The sequence below is a fragment of the Astatotilapia calliptera genome, chromosome 7 (assembly GCF_900246225.1).
Source record: "Astatotilapia calliptera chromosome 7, fAstCal1.2, whole genome shotgun sequence".
Classification (NCBI taxonomy): domain Eukaryota; kingdom Metazoa; phylum Chordata; class Actinopteri; order Cichliformes; family Cichlidae; genus Astatotilapia; species Astatotilapia calliptera.
Window position 1 is genome coordinate 24,459,247 of NC_039308.1, and position 15,975 is coordinate 24,475,221.

Genomic DNA, 15,975 nt, shown 5'->3' on the forward strand with positions numbered 1-15,975 from the left:
GTTCGAACCTCTTTTCACTCCCACCTTATTTTCCTCTTCTCTCATCCCTCCATCCCAACCTCTCAACAATTTACATCCAGAAGTTGAGAAGCAGCTGGACAATAAAAGCAGCTTAAAAGGACACACTCCCACAGTGTTTATGTTAACCAGCCCTGAACAGCAATCAAACTGAAGAGTAAAGAGGCCAGTTGTTTTGGTCGCTAGCCAGATTTGTGCGTGTAGATCCATCTCTGGCTGCCACAGTCAAAGCGACTTTAGGACATTCTGGGGCAGACACGGCGTATGTTTGTGTAAGTTCATGAGGCGATGTATCCAAGAGGCCTGGGTTTGGGGGCTTTTAAAACACAGCTCAATAGCGCAGTTTCTCCAAACAAGCTGTTAGGACGATCAGATTAGACATTAGAAGAGGGAACATGCCCAAGATCAAGGATGAAAGAGCTTCCTCTGGTACATCTTACCAGCAACTGATGACACGTTATCATTTCTATCTGTAAATATAAGAAGACTGGTGCTGCATAGTGTAGCATTGTGCACCTCCTTTTTGATTTAGCTTACAGCCTGTACTGGACAGATAGTGGCTTATCTCATTTGAAAATAAAAATAAAAGCTTCTGAAGAATATATTTTATGAAACCTTTTTTTAATTCTACAAGGACACCTTAGCGAGAGAGGGCCACTTAAAGTGTAAGGCGTGCTAAGATGGTAGATAACTTTGTCTTTCATCTACTATATCTACTGTTTTTGTTTTGTTTTGTCTGTTTGAATTTACAAGCAACCATTCACTTCACAATGCCTTGTTTTTGCTCTAACACACACACACACACACACACACACACACACACACACACACACACACACACACACACACGCTTTCTTTGGCTGCAAACTCTTCTTAGACCATCAAGACGTGGCCAACCAAATGTGTCACACAGGTACATCTTAGGCCCCTGAAGGTTCTTATCTAAATCAGACATTATGGGGTCAGCATGCCTAGCAACCACCTAGCAACGTGCTAAAATAACCTGATTTTAGCCTTTATGCACCTAAAACATGACAGCATCCTATTGTTTTAATTTAATGAAAAAGAACATCACATTTACAGACACAAACATTTGAAATTACATAATCTAAAAGGACTTGAGCATGGACATGTATGAGTAGCTTTAATTTAATGTTGGATTTTTCCCATTGACATTTTTAATTAGTTTGCTCTATTTTTGGAGTTTCTTTTTCGGTACATTTATTGCGGTGCTGTTGGAGTTTATTCATCTATAGGATAACAGTGGTAGAAACTACCACTTGAAGTGTTAATAAAAGCTTTAACACAATTAGCTTTGTGTCAAAGCTTTCAAAAGTAGTTGTATGTGAGCTCATTTTTTTCTCCTGTAGCAAAGCTGTAATATTAACGAGCCAGTTAGAACATATTGCTCTGATTTGGGATTCCAGTTAAAAATGTTTAATAATTCTGTCTGTGGTGAGCTTAGGGTATGGACAAGTGACACATTTGTCCTTATTTGCACATCAGTAGATTACCACATTGCGAGACATGTCAAACACACTTTCTGGAAAGGTTTCATGACACAGCCCAACTTTATGCTGGAGGACCCATCCACATAACCCTTCAGTCACACAGTTACATTTACATGCCTTTCAACAAGATTGCCTCATTTACTCAAGAGAATATCTGTCTATTGCACAGAGGAAAGTAAACACACAGACACACACGCCAACTCAGATCTGTGTGCAGCATAAGCTTCCTTTTCACTGCGAGAACTTTTGTCGGGCATGAGGCAGTCTGCCTTTCGTTTCCATTGTGCAGTAAGATCAGCCAGATTCACCACGTGATATAATCAATTCACTTTGAATGTGATGCCAGAAGATTGTAAGTTATGTGACTATCGATATACCCCATGATTTAAAGAAGTTTTTGAAATAAAAACTAGACTTTATAAAAATGAGAACTAACTGAAACCATATTTTCCAGCTAGTTCAAATAAAGATAAACACGGGAGATGTTGTTAGTCGTAGTTTTTGTCACTTGGGTCAAACAACCTGCCTCAAGAGACTTTTTTCATAATAACTCACACAGTTAAGAAATAAAGTAAAAACTAAAAAGAAAAACAGAAATAAAACAGTATTTGAACATTGCTGCTCACGAATAAGCACTTCTACACACGCATGGATATACTTATTTACAAGCATGTATACACAATCAGTCTAATCTATATGCATTCATAATTATATACAGACAATTCAGTACTTACACTACATTTGGCTCATGGAGCATCTTGTTTTCTTGAGACTCAGGATGTTTGACTGTGAGTCAGCCGCTTTCAAAAGTGCTATCTGAAATCATGCCTCTGATAAATATTCTTCATATTATAGCAATGAAAAAGGCTTAAACTGAAACTAATAAACATTAAATTGAAATACAAACAAAAGTACAAAGCTATAATTTTATTCATAAAATTGGGGGCAGAGGGGGCTGTGGCTCAGGAAGTAATCTCCAGTCTGCATGTTGAAGTATCCTTGGGCAACCCTGAGTTGCCCCTGATGTATCCATCAGAGTGTTAGATAAGGTGGAAACATGCGCTCGTATGAATACATATGTAATGAATGAGCGTTGGACTAAAAAAAACAAGATAAAACAATGAGTGTTGAGGGACAAGCTTTATGATGACTGCTTTTATCTAATTTTATTTTCATCTCAGCTGCATGCCATATTTTAAATGTTTTTGAGATTCACATTGTGATACTTCTACTTATCTGCGATTTCTCTCAGATAAAAGATTAAAAAGTATTCTCTCATCAAAACACACTCCTGTCATAAATAATTAAATACCTTCCACATCAAATCGCATGCAAGGCCAAGAAAAACAAATTAAGCAAATTGTCTGTGTGTGTGAGTGTTTTTTTCCAAGGAGAGCAGACTATCCCTGCTGGGAGGAAGGATGGAGGTTTATTGTGTCTGGAACATGCTGCGCTCTGAGTAAATACTGGCAGCGTGTCCCTACTTCAGCTGATGAGACTGTCACCTCTGCAGTGATCTTCCCTCTCTCACACACTCTCACACACGCACACCTTTACAATGACCTGAAGTCCTTCTGATGCGTGTTGCAGACATATGAAAAATACTTTCTATTTGCATTCAAGAAGAAAACAAACAAACAAACATAAACATGCAGGAATTCCCTGACAGTGATTTCCAAACCTGTTCTTTTATAATTATCACAGCAGTTAGCCTGTGCTCTGGGAGTGACAGCTCTCCTTAGATCTCCTCAAGCATGCAACCAGATAACAGCCTGTCTGAGTGGCACTTGTTACAGGATGAAACCACCCTCATCATGCACACATGCAATCCCCATGTCCATCTATCTACAGTTTAATCAACTCAATCTATGTGGGTACCACTCCCCTTCTAAGTGCCTCTAGTTTACTCTTTGCTGATGAATAGCAATCAAGTGCCGCTTGTAGGTGAAAATATCACACAGCCTGATATTTACATTTCAGTCATTGTAAAAACCCTCATCACAGACTCATGCAATCCCATTCTGTAAAAGAGGGACACCTTGAAGTTAGAGTTAAAGTGGCTTTCCTACCCATTGTGCTCATCTTCTACCCGCTGCCATTCAGAGAACCAGGACTATTCTTTGTTTATACCTTAATTTTTAAAGGAAAACAACAATTTGAATCATGTTTGTGGCCGGAGTTACGTCACTTCCCAGCTGTATTTCAGTGTCTTATTTTTATGGCTGTCTTCCTTTTAGTATCATCACGAAATGTATCATATCTTATCGTGAACTCTACCATCTTATCATCTGAAGCGATCAGTGCGCTGCCTTAAGCATGTATTTGTCTTTATAGTTTCCTTTCATGCTTTAAAAATCAAAGCAAAAATGCTGCTAAATTTTTCATGCTGTTTTTATTATCTATAACACAAAAATGTTAGTCATGTTTTTCAGCAATACTTTATAAATAAATGAATAAATACAAAGGAAACCCTTTCACTGCTTTGAGCTGTTTGCTAATGTGCAGCATTCAGATGTGTGTTAACACAATGCTAAGTTGGAAAGATATCTTCAGTGATCTTAGAGAAGAAAATGCTGCTGCCCATCAATCTGGGAAGGTTTATAAGGCCAATCCCAAACAATTTGACAGCCATCAGTCTACGATGAGAAATATTATCCACAAACATTCAAGACAGCTGCTGATCTTCCCAGAAGACATCCGAACAGGATAAGACTTCTAAGTAAATGTCCAAACAAATTTGGACGGATGAGACCGAACTGAATACATTTGGTGAAAAACAAAGCATATCAGCACAAACATCTCATACAATCTGTGAAGCACAGGGGTGACGATTTGGGGACCCTGACACTTTGCTATCAATTGGGCAATTTGCAATTTGTTCACGCAGTCCTGCCACAGGATTCTAGAGTCAGATGTGAGGCCATCTGTCCAACAACCAAATCTTGGTCACACAGGGTCACACTACAGATTCCAAGCACAGCAGCAAATCTACAACAGAAGGGCTGAAAAACAAAAAAACAAGGTGTTACAAAAACCCAGTGAAGGTTGAAATGCTCTGATGGGGCCTTAAGAGAGTTGCACATTATTTAATGTTAATGCAAGAGTGATAAAAATCTCTCACATTGTTGATTACTTCAATTTTTATTCTAAAGGTGGTTCTAACAGCTACCGAATCATCACATGTACTTAGTTCTGCACAGGACTTTTATCTAGTCAAGAGAAAACAGATTAAAAAACAAAAAACAAGAGCATGCATTGATTAATATGTCACCCAACAGAAGTTTGAACTTTTCCAAGATGACATATTTGTTTACTCTAATTACACTCTGAGCTTCAAAATGCAGCGTTTCCTTGTTTTGTTCACAAATGGAATATCAAAGGCGATGTAATCTCATGAACATGTGCTGTAAGTGTAAAAGTGATAACAGCATGGTGAGCTGGAGTAACAGAATCTAAAACTAAATCTAAAACAATGGCTGTGTGTGGATAAAACTCCTTCCTCCAGCTTGTGATCCTTCATTTAGTTAATTGCTGCAAGTATTTTAGTTTTCAACTCTGCCATAGAAGATTGGGCTGGTACCATTAGCCTCACAGCTGTGGCGGACCTCAGGGAAATCCTTGCAGATCAGCATGTTTACTTTAAGGGAATTCAACTGCACCTTTCACCTTTAAGTGTACGTCAGGGAAGAAATTACGCTTTCAGGAAACTTGTGTAAATACAGATTTATTAGGGATGAAAATGTTCCATGACAAACAAAAGAGGGGAAAAAACAAGTTCACAGTACATTTCATCAGTTCGTCTCCATAACATGGTGCACTGAAACGTTGTACAACTTTAAAAGCTCATTGTTGCCCTGCCTCTTTACAAAAATACTTTCCTTAAAAAGAAGAAGAAACACAACAGGCATAAGGGGGGAGGGATACTAGCAGAATTATCAAGATTTTCCATCACTTTTAATTTGCTCGATATCAGACAAAGAATGCATTTCCTTGTGGAAGCTAAGACGTGAGAATGATAGGCCCTCATGAGCACTAGTGACATGTGCAGCTCTACACTTGCACAATGAAGCAAACATGCTGGCAGCAAACTGAGGTCAGGTGGTTAAAAAAAATGCAACATAAACACAAAACAGAAGGCTATTGGTCCTGTGTTTGGTTGGAATTTGTCTGTCCTGATCCTGTGCTTGATTATGTAATAGGTGACTGGTCAGGTGAAGGTCCCGTGGAAAGGTATTGGCCATTTCATGGAGAGGTAGGACAGTTGTCAACATATCAGGTCCCAGGATGATACTATAACAACTAATGCATACAGTACTTGTAGATTACAAAGTGATGAAGACTGCTCACATATTAGTTCAAATTACGCCACAATATACATTCTTGCCAATTGATCTGCTGCAGCAGTGCAACCGCAGCAGAAAATAAATGGAGCACATTCAAACATGACTCAGTTGTGACACAATAGGTAGAAAGTGGAAGCTGCCATCTTTTTTCGGTCTGTGATCTACTCGAGTGTTTTTTCATAACGCAAATCTTTCCGAATTCGAGGGGCCATTTGGCACTTTTTTTGTGTTTTGGACTTTAATAAAAGAAAGGAAGAAATAAAGATTTTAGAAGTACTTCATGATAACGGACACCTCATATCTGCTGGATCGTGGCAACAATTTTAATTAAATAACTGCTTAGTTGCTTAGACTCGACGCAACAAGGCCGACTGACATATGGCCCTACTTTACAAACCTTCATTTCACCGCAGAGCAATAATGAGGGCACGCATTGGAGTGGATGAGCCACATTCACTTAAAAGGAGAAAAACTAAACCTTCTTTACCATTAAGGCCAGCAGGATAGCATTTAGTGTACTGTAATATCTGAACCACACAGAAAGAAGAAACACATCTGGCTCAAACACATCATAAAAATCCAGTCGGCTATCAGAGTGTTTGTAAGAGTGAGACGGGCTTCACTAGCGTTCTGCACAGCTGTGGTGGCACACATAACGTTCAGATCCTTTTGGTTTATTGCATTGCTCATCTGACGGAAGAAGTCTGAATGGATTTTTTCTCAGCTGTTTTCTTGATGGAAGGTCATGAGATACACTCAAGTGAAAAGAGAAAAAGCAAAACAGCACTAAATACAGACATTTTCTAAAATAATTATTAGACCAAATACAAAAAAAATCTCCCAATACAGTATAAAACTGGAACTGAAATGTTGCACTATTCTGCCTTTTTCCCTTTTACTTGTACAGGGGAGAAAAAGAGCAGATCTATCAAAGGGAACACATGACTAAAACAAAACCAAATTGGGGGGAAAAAGGGGCGAGGAATCTTTACAGGGTGGTAAAATGTTAGCGCTTAAGTCTGTCATACCTCCTCTTGTGATTCACCATCATATTTTTTAAATTCCAATCAAAGTCTAATATTTCTTTTAGCTATTGGCTATTTTCTAAAACACCTTAACAGTGAAATGCATCATCTCTAACATCTTATCTACATTTGTGGCTGTTTTACATTAATATACGTCTCTGTAATGAAGATGACTCGCTGTCAGCTGCTCCCCTTATTAAACAGAAGACATGCAGAAAGTTGACAAACCCTTTCTTCAAGATCTAGAAATAAAAGAGTTGTGCATTACCTCATTAGGAAATGATAAATCTACATCATCTGCATTATTCAGCTCTGATTGCAAAAGCAAATTTGCTTTTATTTATAGATCACAGAAAGGGTTTGCAGAAAAGCTTTTACCCTATTAATCATCTTTGTTCACTTGGCTGCGTTACAAATTGGACAAAGATGAACTGAATGCTGGAATACTTTTGGAAAAACTAAGCCTTATTGTTGTCGTCCTTTCTCTCTCCATGTGTGTGCTCTCAGCGGAGGTGCCTGGTTGAGGCAGGGGGCACATTACTGGGACTCGCGGACCTTGGCTTGTAGGGCATCGCAAGTCTTCTTAGCATCGCCTAACAACATTGCAGTGTTGGGTTTGTAGAAGATGGGGTTGTCAACAGCTGCGTAACCCACACCCAGGGAGCGTTTCATCACAATCACCTATGGAAGGAGACAAATTCACACAGGCTGGTAAGCTTCTGATTGGACAACAAACAGATGACAAAACAGAAGAAAAAGTTTATAAGGACCATCTGCAAAAAGTGTTTTCCTCATCTTCTCCATTCAATCCCTCCATTAACAATGGTTGAGGCACTGCCGCACGACTTATAGCGCATAAATCTGCACCATGCCACGTGCATGGATCAAAATGGTAAAGGTTCAACTTGAATTTCTTGGAACGTCACAGTGAATCAAATCTGGCAACTAGGGAAGGAGGATCAAAAAACTTCTCATCTAACCATTAGAGATTAAAGTTGCTTTCTGTGTGATGCAATCTTTTCAGGGTAAATCTACGGCACTATGGCTCTGGACTCAAAGGATTGTAGCTCCAATTAACACAGAATTATGGATGCTTGAATCTCTGAAATATTTGAATCCCCAATCTCTGACAGCAGATTTGGACGTCTGCAGAAAGCAAACTTTTGCAGGCAGGGGGATGATATTTTATTTACAGCCTCTCATATACAAGGAACATAATATCGTTTAAAACAGTCCAAATTAGGAGAATGGTTTGACAGATATTCAAGCTTATGGAAACAAAACAACAAACAAAACACATTTTCATTCAACTTCACTCTCATATTTCTCAGGTGTCAAATCCAAAATAATCTAAGGAAACTGAAATTTCTGTTGATACTGATATTTAAAAGTGGTGATGGTGTTCTCTCGTATTTTCCGACCACTATGGATTTTATGACAAAGAAAAAAATTGGAGGACTAAGCTGAAGTAGTTGTCTAGACAATGAAATTTCAAAATGGTCCATTAAACGAAATGTTCGTTGAAAAACGCTAAAAACACTCCAACTTTTACCCTTAGTTTCTTAGTAGGCAATTCCTAGTAAGAATGAGTCTCTGAGTCAAAGCCAAAGATTATTTAAATTATAAAAGTGGTGTGTGATGAAAGTGTAATTGAGCACTTAAAAAATAGTGATTTAAAATCTGTATGTGTGTCGCTGCATGTGCGGTTAGGTAGAATGTCCTGTTTTATTTCCTGTGTGGAAACTAGTGGGAGCACTGTATAAATCACAGATCTCTGATCAGTGCCAGTGGGATGCTCCAAATGTTGATATTCCACACGGACACAGTCTCAGTAATGAGATCAGGATGGGACTGCACCTGGAACTGCAACAGTCTGTAAGAGCCTGGGTTTATATGTCTATACATGTGTGTTTTTGTCTTCTTTAGGTTTGTGTGCGTCTTTAAATGAAGCAGGTCTGCAGGTGCAGACAGTCGAACTGTTGTAAACACTTCCATTTGTTCCTCTTCGTGTTTTTGTGCTTCAGGATAAATCTTATTATCACTCATGCATGCGCCAGATTTCTCACCTGCTTCGCCTTCCAGACTTCCAGCACGGGCATACCAGCGATGATGGAGTTGGGGTCTTCTTGGGCCGCTGAGTTAACTGTGTCATTGGCGCCAATCACCAGGACCAGGTCAGTTTCTGATAGGATGTACGAACACATCTCCATTATTTCACATCAATTTATTTATTTTTAGGTAAAATACCAAACACTTTACCCACTCATTTTTGTTTGTTCATTTAATACTGAAACATGGGACTATTATGCTCTGGGGATGCTTTAATGTGCCTGGAACTGTGAATCTCATCAGTGTGGAAGGAATCTGTGGGATAAACTGGAGGTCAAGACCCATTCCTGAAGATCATCACGTTTAAAGGCGTTTGAGAGAGTCACTAAATAAAAATGGGCTGGAATTGCTCAGAAGACATTTGTGAGACTTGTTAAAAATGAAAACAAGCGATTGCAGGCTGTTACCAGCCAAAAAGGACACACAGCTGACCAACAGCTAATAATACTTTTAGCCCTGGTAGTTTTTATGAAATAACTTTGTTTCTGTGTGCAAACTAAAACTAATGTAAGCATCCAAAATAAAACTGGGATGCTTAGAAAGCTGTGTTAAAAATTCCTTGCTCTGTTGTAACAGCACGTGGGCAATACTTTTGGTTTTCATGAGAGGGCCAATAATTCTGTTCTCACCTATGTAAGGCCTTTGAAGGTTTTCCAATAGAAGTCAAACTATCCTTTTAACCCTACATTCGTAAATATAAATGGGTCTGATTGTAAACTCTGTAAAAAGGCAGCAGCATTTATGGATGAATTAATGACAATGTACAGATTTTAAATGACAGAAATAACTAGTTCTCACCAGGGAAATCCTCATTGATCTCCTCCATTTCCAGGACAATGTCATACGGGACACCAGCTTCAGCCAACAGCACATTTAGCTGACCAGGCATGCGGCCAGCAACCGGGTGAATACCAAACCTGAGGGTGAAAAAAAATGCATTAAAATGAATACTTAAAATCAGTCCCACCTACTACAAACTTAGTTCGTAGTTCTTCTTGACTGCCATCAACTTCCTTAAATCAAAGAGAATTGGACAAATGGAGTTGATGAGTGTGATTACAGTCTGGTTCCACACAAACACACCTACTGCACTCCCCCACCAGTGTTATTTGTTGAGTGTGTTTCTGGGCATACACAGCTCTCAAACTCAATTAGCCATGTAATGTAATCATGGTAGGAAATTAGCACCAGCCACTGAATACTGGTGGCTGGTTCTCCTTTTCTGAAACCTTCCAATCACTTTGGCCACTATTTGGAGGTTTGATCTTTTATTTTTGTTTGATGAGCTTCGGCGGATACAGACAGCAGATGGCCCGCTGATTCTGGGGTGAATTAGCAAGTCAGTTTATGCCTTTTGTGTATTTCGATACGGTCTGCATGCACAGGACGACAGTGGGGAACACAGTAGTTTTGGTCTGGATGAGCAGAAGTTGTGGCCAAGTGTTATATTGCTAGTACCCTGTAAAAAGGAGGAGGCTGGATGAAAAAGACAAGCGGAAGAGGTGACAAAAGCAGGTACAAAGAGTAAGAAAATAAGTGACAAAAAAAGAGTTTTAATAATACAGAACAAAGTTTAAAAAAATGAAAGAAAGAGATCAGAGTGAAGGAGGTTTTTTCTGTTTTTCTCTGACCACCCACTTTCCTCTAATCAAGTACAAATGCTCTAAGCAATAGCAGCTGCAAGAGCCACGATCAAACGACAGAGGCAGGACAATTACACATGCTTCCACTGTACCTTGTCCTTCGCATCCTCTCTTTCGCATTTCCTTTTTTACCACACACACATGCCCACTACGTCTTGTTGCCCTTGTCAGTCTCCGCTTGTTGGTCATGTCCTTCGTAGTATAACTTTTACATTATGTATCGATATACCCAAACAGCTTCCAGTGCAGCTACCATTTTTAGATGGCTCATTTGAAGTCCAAATCTGACCACTTACACTCACCACCACACACGCACGCACTGCCCGTTATGTGATATCACCACAGACCTTAAACTTGTGCACAGCGAACATCGGCTTTAGCTCGAAACGGACCCAAATTTCCCGTAGAGGATCATCACTGGGACTGAGCCTCCAGCAGCTTTCGGTTAAAAAGTTCTTCGTTTCCAATGCCAAAGGCAGCACATCAGGTGAGGAGTTAGACCAGGTGGTGTCTGAAGAAACTGGACTGTGGTGTGTGTCATCATGTGGTGGCACAGAGTGCACTCAAAACAAAGGAGGGTTTTGCTACAAATATAATTTTCGCTCATTTGATTTGCCTCAATGGAACTTCCAAAAATGGAAATCACTTAGAAGGATGGGACATTTTGATTTTGATGCACTAAAGGAGGTTCGGTGCCTCTCACTGAGGCACAAGTGAAAAGTAGATCTAAAAGTAGCAGCCATGTTGAAAATGACCTAGAGATGATCAAGATTTACAACCCATAAAAATCCTGTTCATAAACAAAATTGATGGTATATTTTGTTGTCGTTTGGCAGCAGTTTATTTTGACAAATTAAATCTACTTTTAAAAAAGTCAACTTTATCATTCCTTTACCTGACACTCTTGCCCGCCTCTTTGAGCATCTTCACCAAGTCCGCAATGGGGTACTGGGCCTTTGCAGCACAGAGACCGTAACCTGAAATAGATTTCAAAGCAGTAACAGACAACAAAAATTAGATGATTATATATACCCAGCACAAACAAACCCTTTACATTTAGCCAAAACATATTTGTGGTTACAGCTATATAGCTTACAGAAAGCACATGCAGGAAAGGAGCGTAGCTAGAGTGAGGCAGCCAACACAGCGCCTGAATGTTTATTTGTAAAATCCCTTTCATCTCACTCAGTCTCTGTGACTGAAACAATCTTCTAATCTTCAAATCTAATTTCTGCAGTCTAATTACGCTGCTTTAATGACTCACCAATAATATAAATATTTTGAAAATGAACTGAATGACCAAAGAGTAAAAACAGAGTATTTTTTAACCCACTTTATTTCCTTGTAATATCCTGCTTTTGTCATTTTAAGATTTCTTACATAAATTCATGTTGACATTTAATGTCAATGTAGCATAAAACTCAATACACAGAGTACTTCTGCCTCCCAGCCTTGGATTTATCTCATGTTTGATAATAATTCTGGAGTATGCTACTTGATTTTTTCTTTTCTTTTTCTTTTTTTAAACTCACGCTGTTGCTCACACACACAAACACATGTCAAACGGCCCGGTGATGTTTACTAACCTTGTCACAACAACCAGTCAAAAACTTTCATGTTACAGCACACCAATCAAAATGACAGTTCTACTGGAGACAAACAGAGACCCCACCCCCCAAAAAATCTCCAGAAAATTGGTTGACCCACTGCCACCCAGCTCAAAAATGAAAAATGTAGCGCTTTTCACTTCTCTGCCTCCCTCTGTCAAAATTACTGTATCCCTCTGCGCTTCCAAAATTCTCAGTGGAGCTTCTCGTATAAGAACAACAAGTGGACCCAGGCCATGAAGACACGAGCCGGATGAATGCCAAGAATGCACCGTGTTTATCGGGGCAGTGTCTTAATCATTTCCACAGATGTCAGGCAAACTGACTGTGACAGCTTCAATTTAGAGGGAATTGGTGAAATGAAAACAAGGGCACTGACTGAAAGAGAAACAACACCAAACTACTGCTGCCTCACACAGCTCAACAAACCATGCATTTGGCTGATGTGAGTTATGCAGGCATAGCCATAAAAAATATTACTTCTATACTCTGGCTATTGTCATGTTTTAGCAATTAAATTTCCGATTGTTCTGCACATTTTAATGTACTGGGTTCTGTACAGCGACATATGAAGCGTTGTCTCCAGTGGAAACAGTCTGGCTGTATAAGTTTTACATTTACCTGTCATCACAGGTGACAAATGGCACATGTGCAGTGAAAAGGCCTTAAAACTGTAAAACTACAGAGTTGAAAACAAATCTAAGATTAAGAATGTTTGAATGTTTAACACTAAGTGGAATTTTAGAAGCTTGCTGACATCCAGACTTTGCAACAAAGTCTGGATAGCTGATTGATGTTGTTTAAAACGGCCAATTATTCAACAGATTGTTTTATAATTTGTTTTAATGGATTTCAGTTCCCAGGACTGGGATCTTATTCACAAGTGATAGGAACATGGAGCACATGGAGTTGGACCGGCAGATCGGCGACGGTTTTAGCAGTAATTTCGGAGATGTAACAGAGTGTCACAGTGAAGAGAGAGTCAAGCCAAAAGGCAAAGCTTTCATTTAACAATCGATCTACGTCCCAACCCTCACCCATGATCATGAGATCTTTGTAATGACCAGAACACAAGCAGCCGAAATGCATTTCCCCCACTGGGTGGTTAGAATCAGCCTTAAAGAGAGAGTAAGGAGCCAAGACATCTGGATGTCACAGTGCCTCCAATTGGAGATTTTCTGGGCATGACAAACTTGAAGAAGATCCCAAAGTAGTACCAGAATTCACTGGTGAGATTATATTATCATATGGCCTGAGTAGAGTTTGAGATGGAGAACTGTGAGAGGGAGAAGAACATCTGGAATACCCTTGACTCACCTCGCCTGCTTTCAAGGTGAGTCAACTTCAGATAAGCGAACGATAATGATTTTAATCATCGTATTTGCGCTGGAATCTTTTCAAGTAGACTGATTCCTAATTATTCCTGATTGCTACTTATTAAAAGCTCATATTGTCCAGCATGTGTCCCTACTAGCTGGAAGCTGCCCAAAATGCCTGGTTTCAGCCAGTTTTTTCTACTCTTGAGTCTGTATGATGTCAAAGAGAGGAGATATCCTCCATATGATAATTTCAAGCACACATCTCTGGCCATTAACACAGAAGCCCCACCCACCTGTTGTTCAAACCTTCTGTTTCTGAGGGGAAGCCAATCAGAAGAAAGCTGGTTTAAACAAGACAGCAATGAATGACCCGAGAAGCTGGTCCAAGTACAAGAGAAACGATTATTACTCTGAAATGTAAATCATTCAAAACCTTTCAAAATATGGAGCAGGAAATAAGTAATAACAGACCAACTGAAGACATGTCTGGTATTTTATTATTCATCCTGTCTTGGTGTTGATTTGTTTGTGAAACATTTTTGAGAAAAGGCTAAGAAAATATATCTGTTTTTGGGGGGCTGGTTTTGGTTTTAGCTGTCAGGCGTGTTCCTGTTCATCTGCCATTATTCCCAGAAAAGAAGCGGGGGTGGGATGGTTTAACCTAAATTGGATGCCACTCTCTCCATGGATCACCTCTTTTTCACTTGACCACGTGACCACTTTAATTTGCAATTCTTGTAAATTGCAGCGGTTTCCTCTGAAGACTTCATTTTTGTATACAGGCACTCAGCGCTGTGACTGGAATCACCAGTTTGCAGATTAGATGCCTTTGGTCTGTGTTTACATGTACCCACGTGAGCGAAACAACCCTTTGGAACTGCGAATGGTTAACAACAGTCTAGACGAGGGGACCGAAATGTCAGTGGGCCACACAATAATGAGTTTAGAGCAGCAGCTCCAAGGACAATCGTTATAGTCCAGGTGGGAGGTTCAGGCACATATCTAGACAAATATTGAAAACACGTGAAACAAAGAAAATCATATAGCTGGAACAAAGACTGGAACCCACTCTTTAACCCTGAAAAAGGAACTAGAAGCCAATTTGGAGTGTGGTATTTGAATTGTCAACAAAAAAACCAACATAGCCTCATTCCATCTAATTTCCCCCTTTGACCTTGCATACATAAGCTGCACTGCAGAATGTCTATTTACGAGCACTGACGACCACACAGAAACCTAACAGCGGGTTTACGTGTGTGTGCATGTGCTTTTGTGTGTGTTCGTGCACGTGCGCTCCACCAGCACTTGTCAATTAACCCAGCAAAATGATGTAACACGGGTTAACAAAAGGTTAAATAAACAGAACACACTGTGCTAATGATGGCAAAAAAGAGACTGGCAAAGTCAAAGTACTGTATTTTTCCACTCACATAAAATCCTCAGTGTGAGTATAGGGTTGTGTGTGTATGTCTTACCTGGAGTGATGATTATGTTTTGGGCCTCTTTAATCATCTCGACAGTCTGATCCACATTGACTTCTGTGTGTGTCCCTGTGATCTCCATGGGCTTTCCTGTGCCGGTGGAAGATGTGCCGTAGCCTCCCAAGATCACATTAGCCAGTGAGCGATTCATGGCCTAGAGGAGGGGGGGAAATTAAGATACTTTCTTTCATATTTACTTTACACTAAACGCTGTTGTCTAAAACAAAACATGGCAATGAATTTCACACATTTGTGACCGGAATATTTAGAAAAGCCACTCCACAGTCTTGCTATAATGGAAAAGTTAAGAGTCCCTCCTGGTGGACAGATAAGGAAAAACCACATTAAACTATCTGCTACATGAGATGCTGAGTCTGTGCTCCACTCACCACACACATAATATATGACAAAATGGCTCCAGATGACCCGATGAGAGCTCCGACGATGGTCAGCAGGTTGTTGTTGAGAAGGAAGCCCTCGGCACACAGGGCCCAGCCTGAGTAACTGTTGAGTACGGTGATTACCACCGGCATGTCAGCACCTCCAATAGCTGCTGTCAGTGTTACACCCTGGAAGAAAGGAGTAGGAAATGTGTGGTTAAACCCACTCCTGTGATCATCTTAAGTATTCGTTAGAGCAGTAAAATTGAGAGCAGCTATGAGCTCAACTGACAGACACGTTTGCTGACGTTGTCGAATGATATTGGCCGCGATTTTTGCATATATGTTGTCCAGTATGTGCCAATATTAGAACTTTGTGCTGCGAACATACAGCAGCGCAGCAGCGGAGTTCTTAAATCATCACTGCAAATTCCTCCAACACAATCAGGAGTTGAGTAGCTAAAACTGGCACAAAGGCCCCTGACGTTTCTTGTCTATATCAGATATTATGAAGCCAGTGCAGCAGCTCCATAATGTAG

General features: G+C 39.9%; 1 protein-coding gene across 1 annotated transcript in view; it reads right to left on the minus strand.

The window, feature by feature from the left end:
• Positions 1 to 5,237: 5,237 nt before the first annotated feature.
• The window catches only part of nnt (nicotinamide nucleotide transhydrogenase), a 36,906-nt gene continuing 26,168 nt past the window's right edge, over positions 5,238 to 15,975 (minus strand). Inside the window, exons 17-22 of the mRNA XM_026174011.1 lie at positions 15,446 to 15,625; positions 15,051 to 15,210; positions 11,545 to 11,626; positions 9,805 to 9,923; positions 8,964 to 9,079; positions 5,238 to 7,578 (exon numbers count right to left, since the gene is read on the minus strand). Of these exons, the coding sequence (XP_026029796.1) occupies positions 7,435 to 7,578; positions 8,964 to 9,079; positions 9,805 to 9,923; positions 11,545 to 11,626; positions 15,051 to 15,210; positions 15,446 to 15,625 (801 nt within the window). The 3' untranslated portion in view covers positions 5,238 to 7,434. The remainder of the gene's footprint in view (positions 7,579 to 8,963; positions 9,080 to 9,804; positions 9,924 to 11,544; positions 11,627 to 15,050; positions 15,211 to 15,445; positions 15,626 to 15,975) is intronic.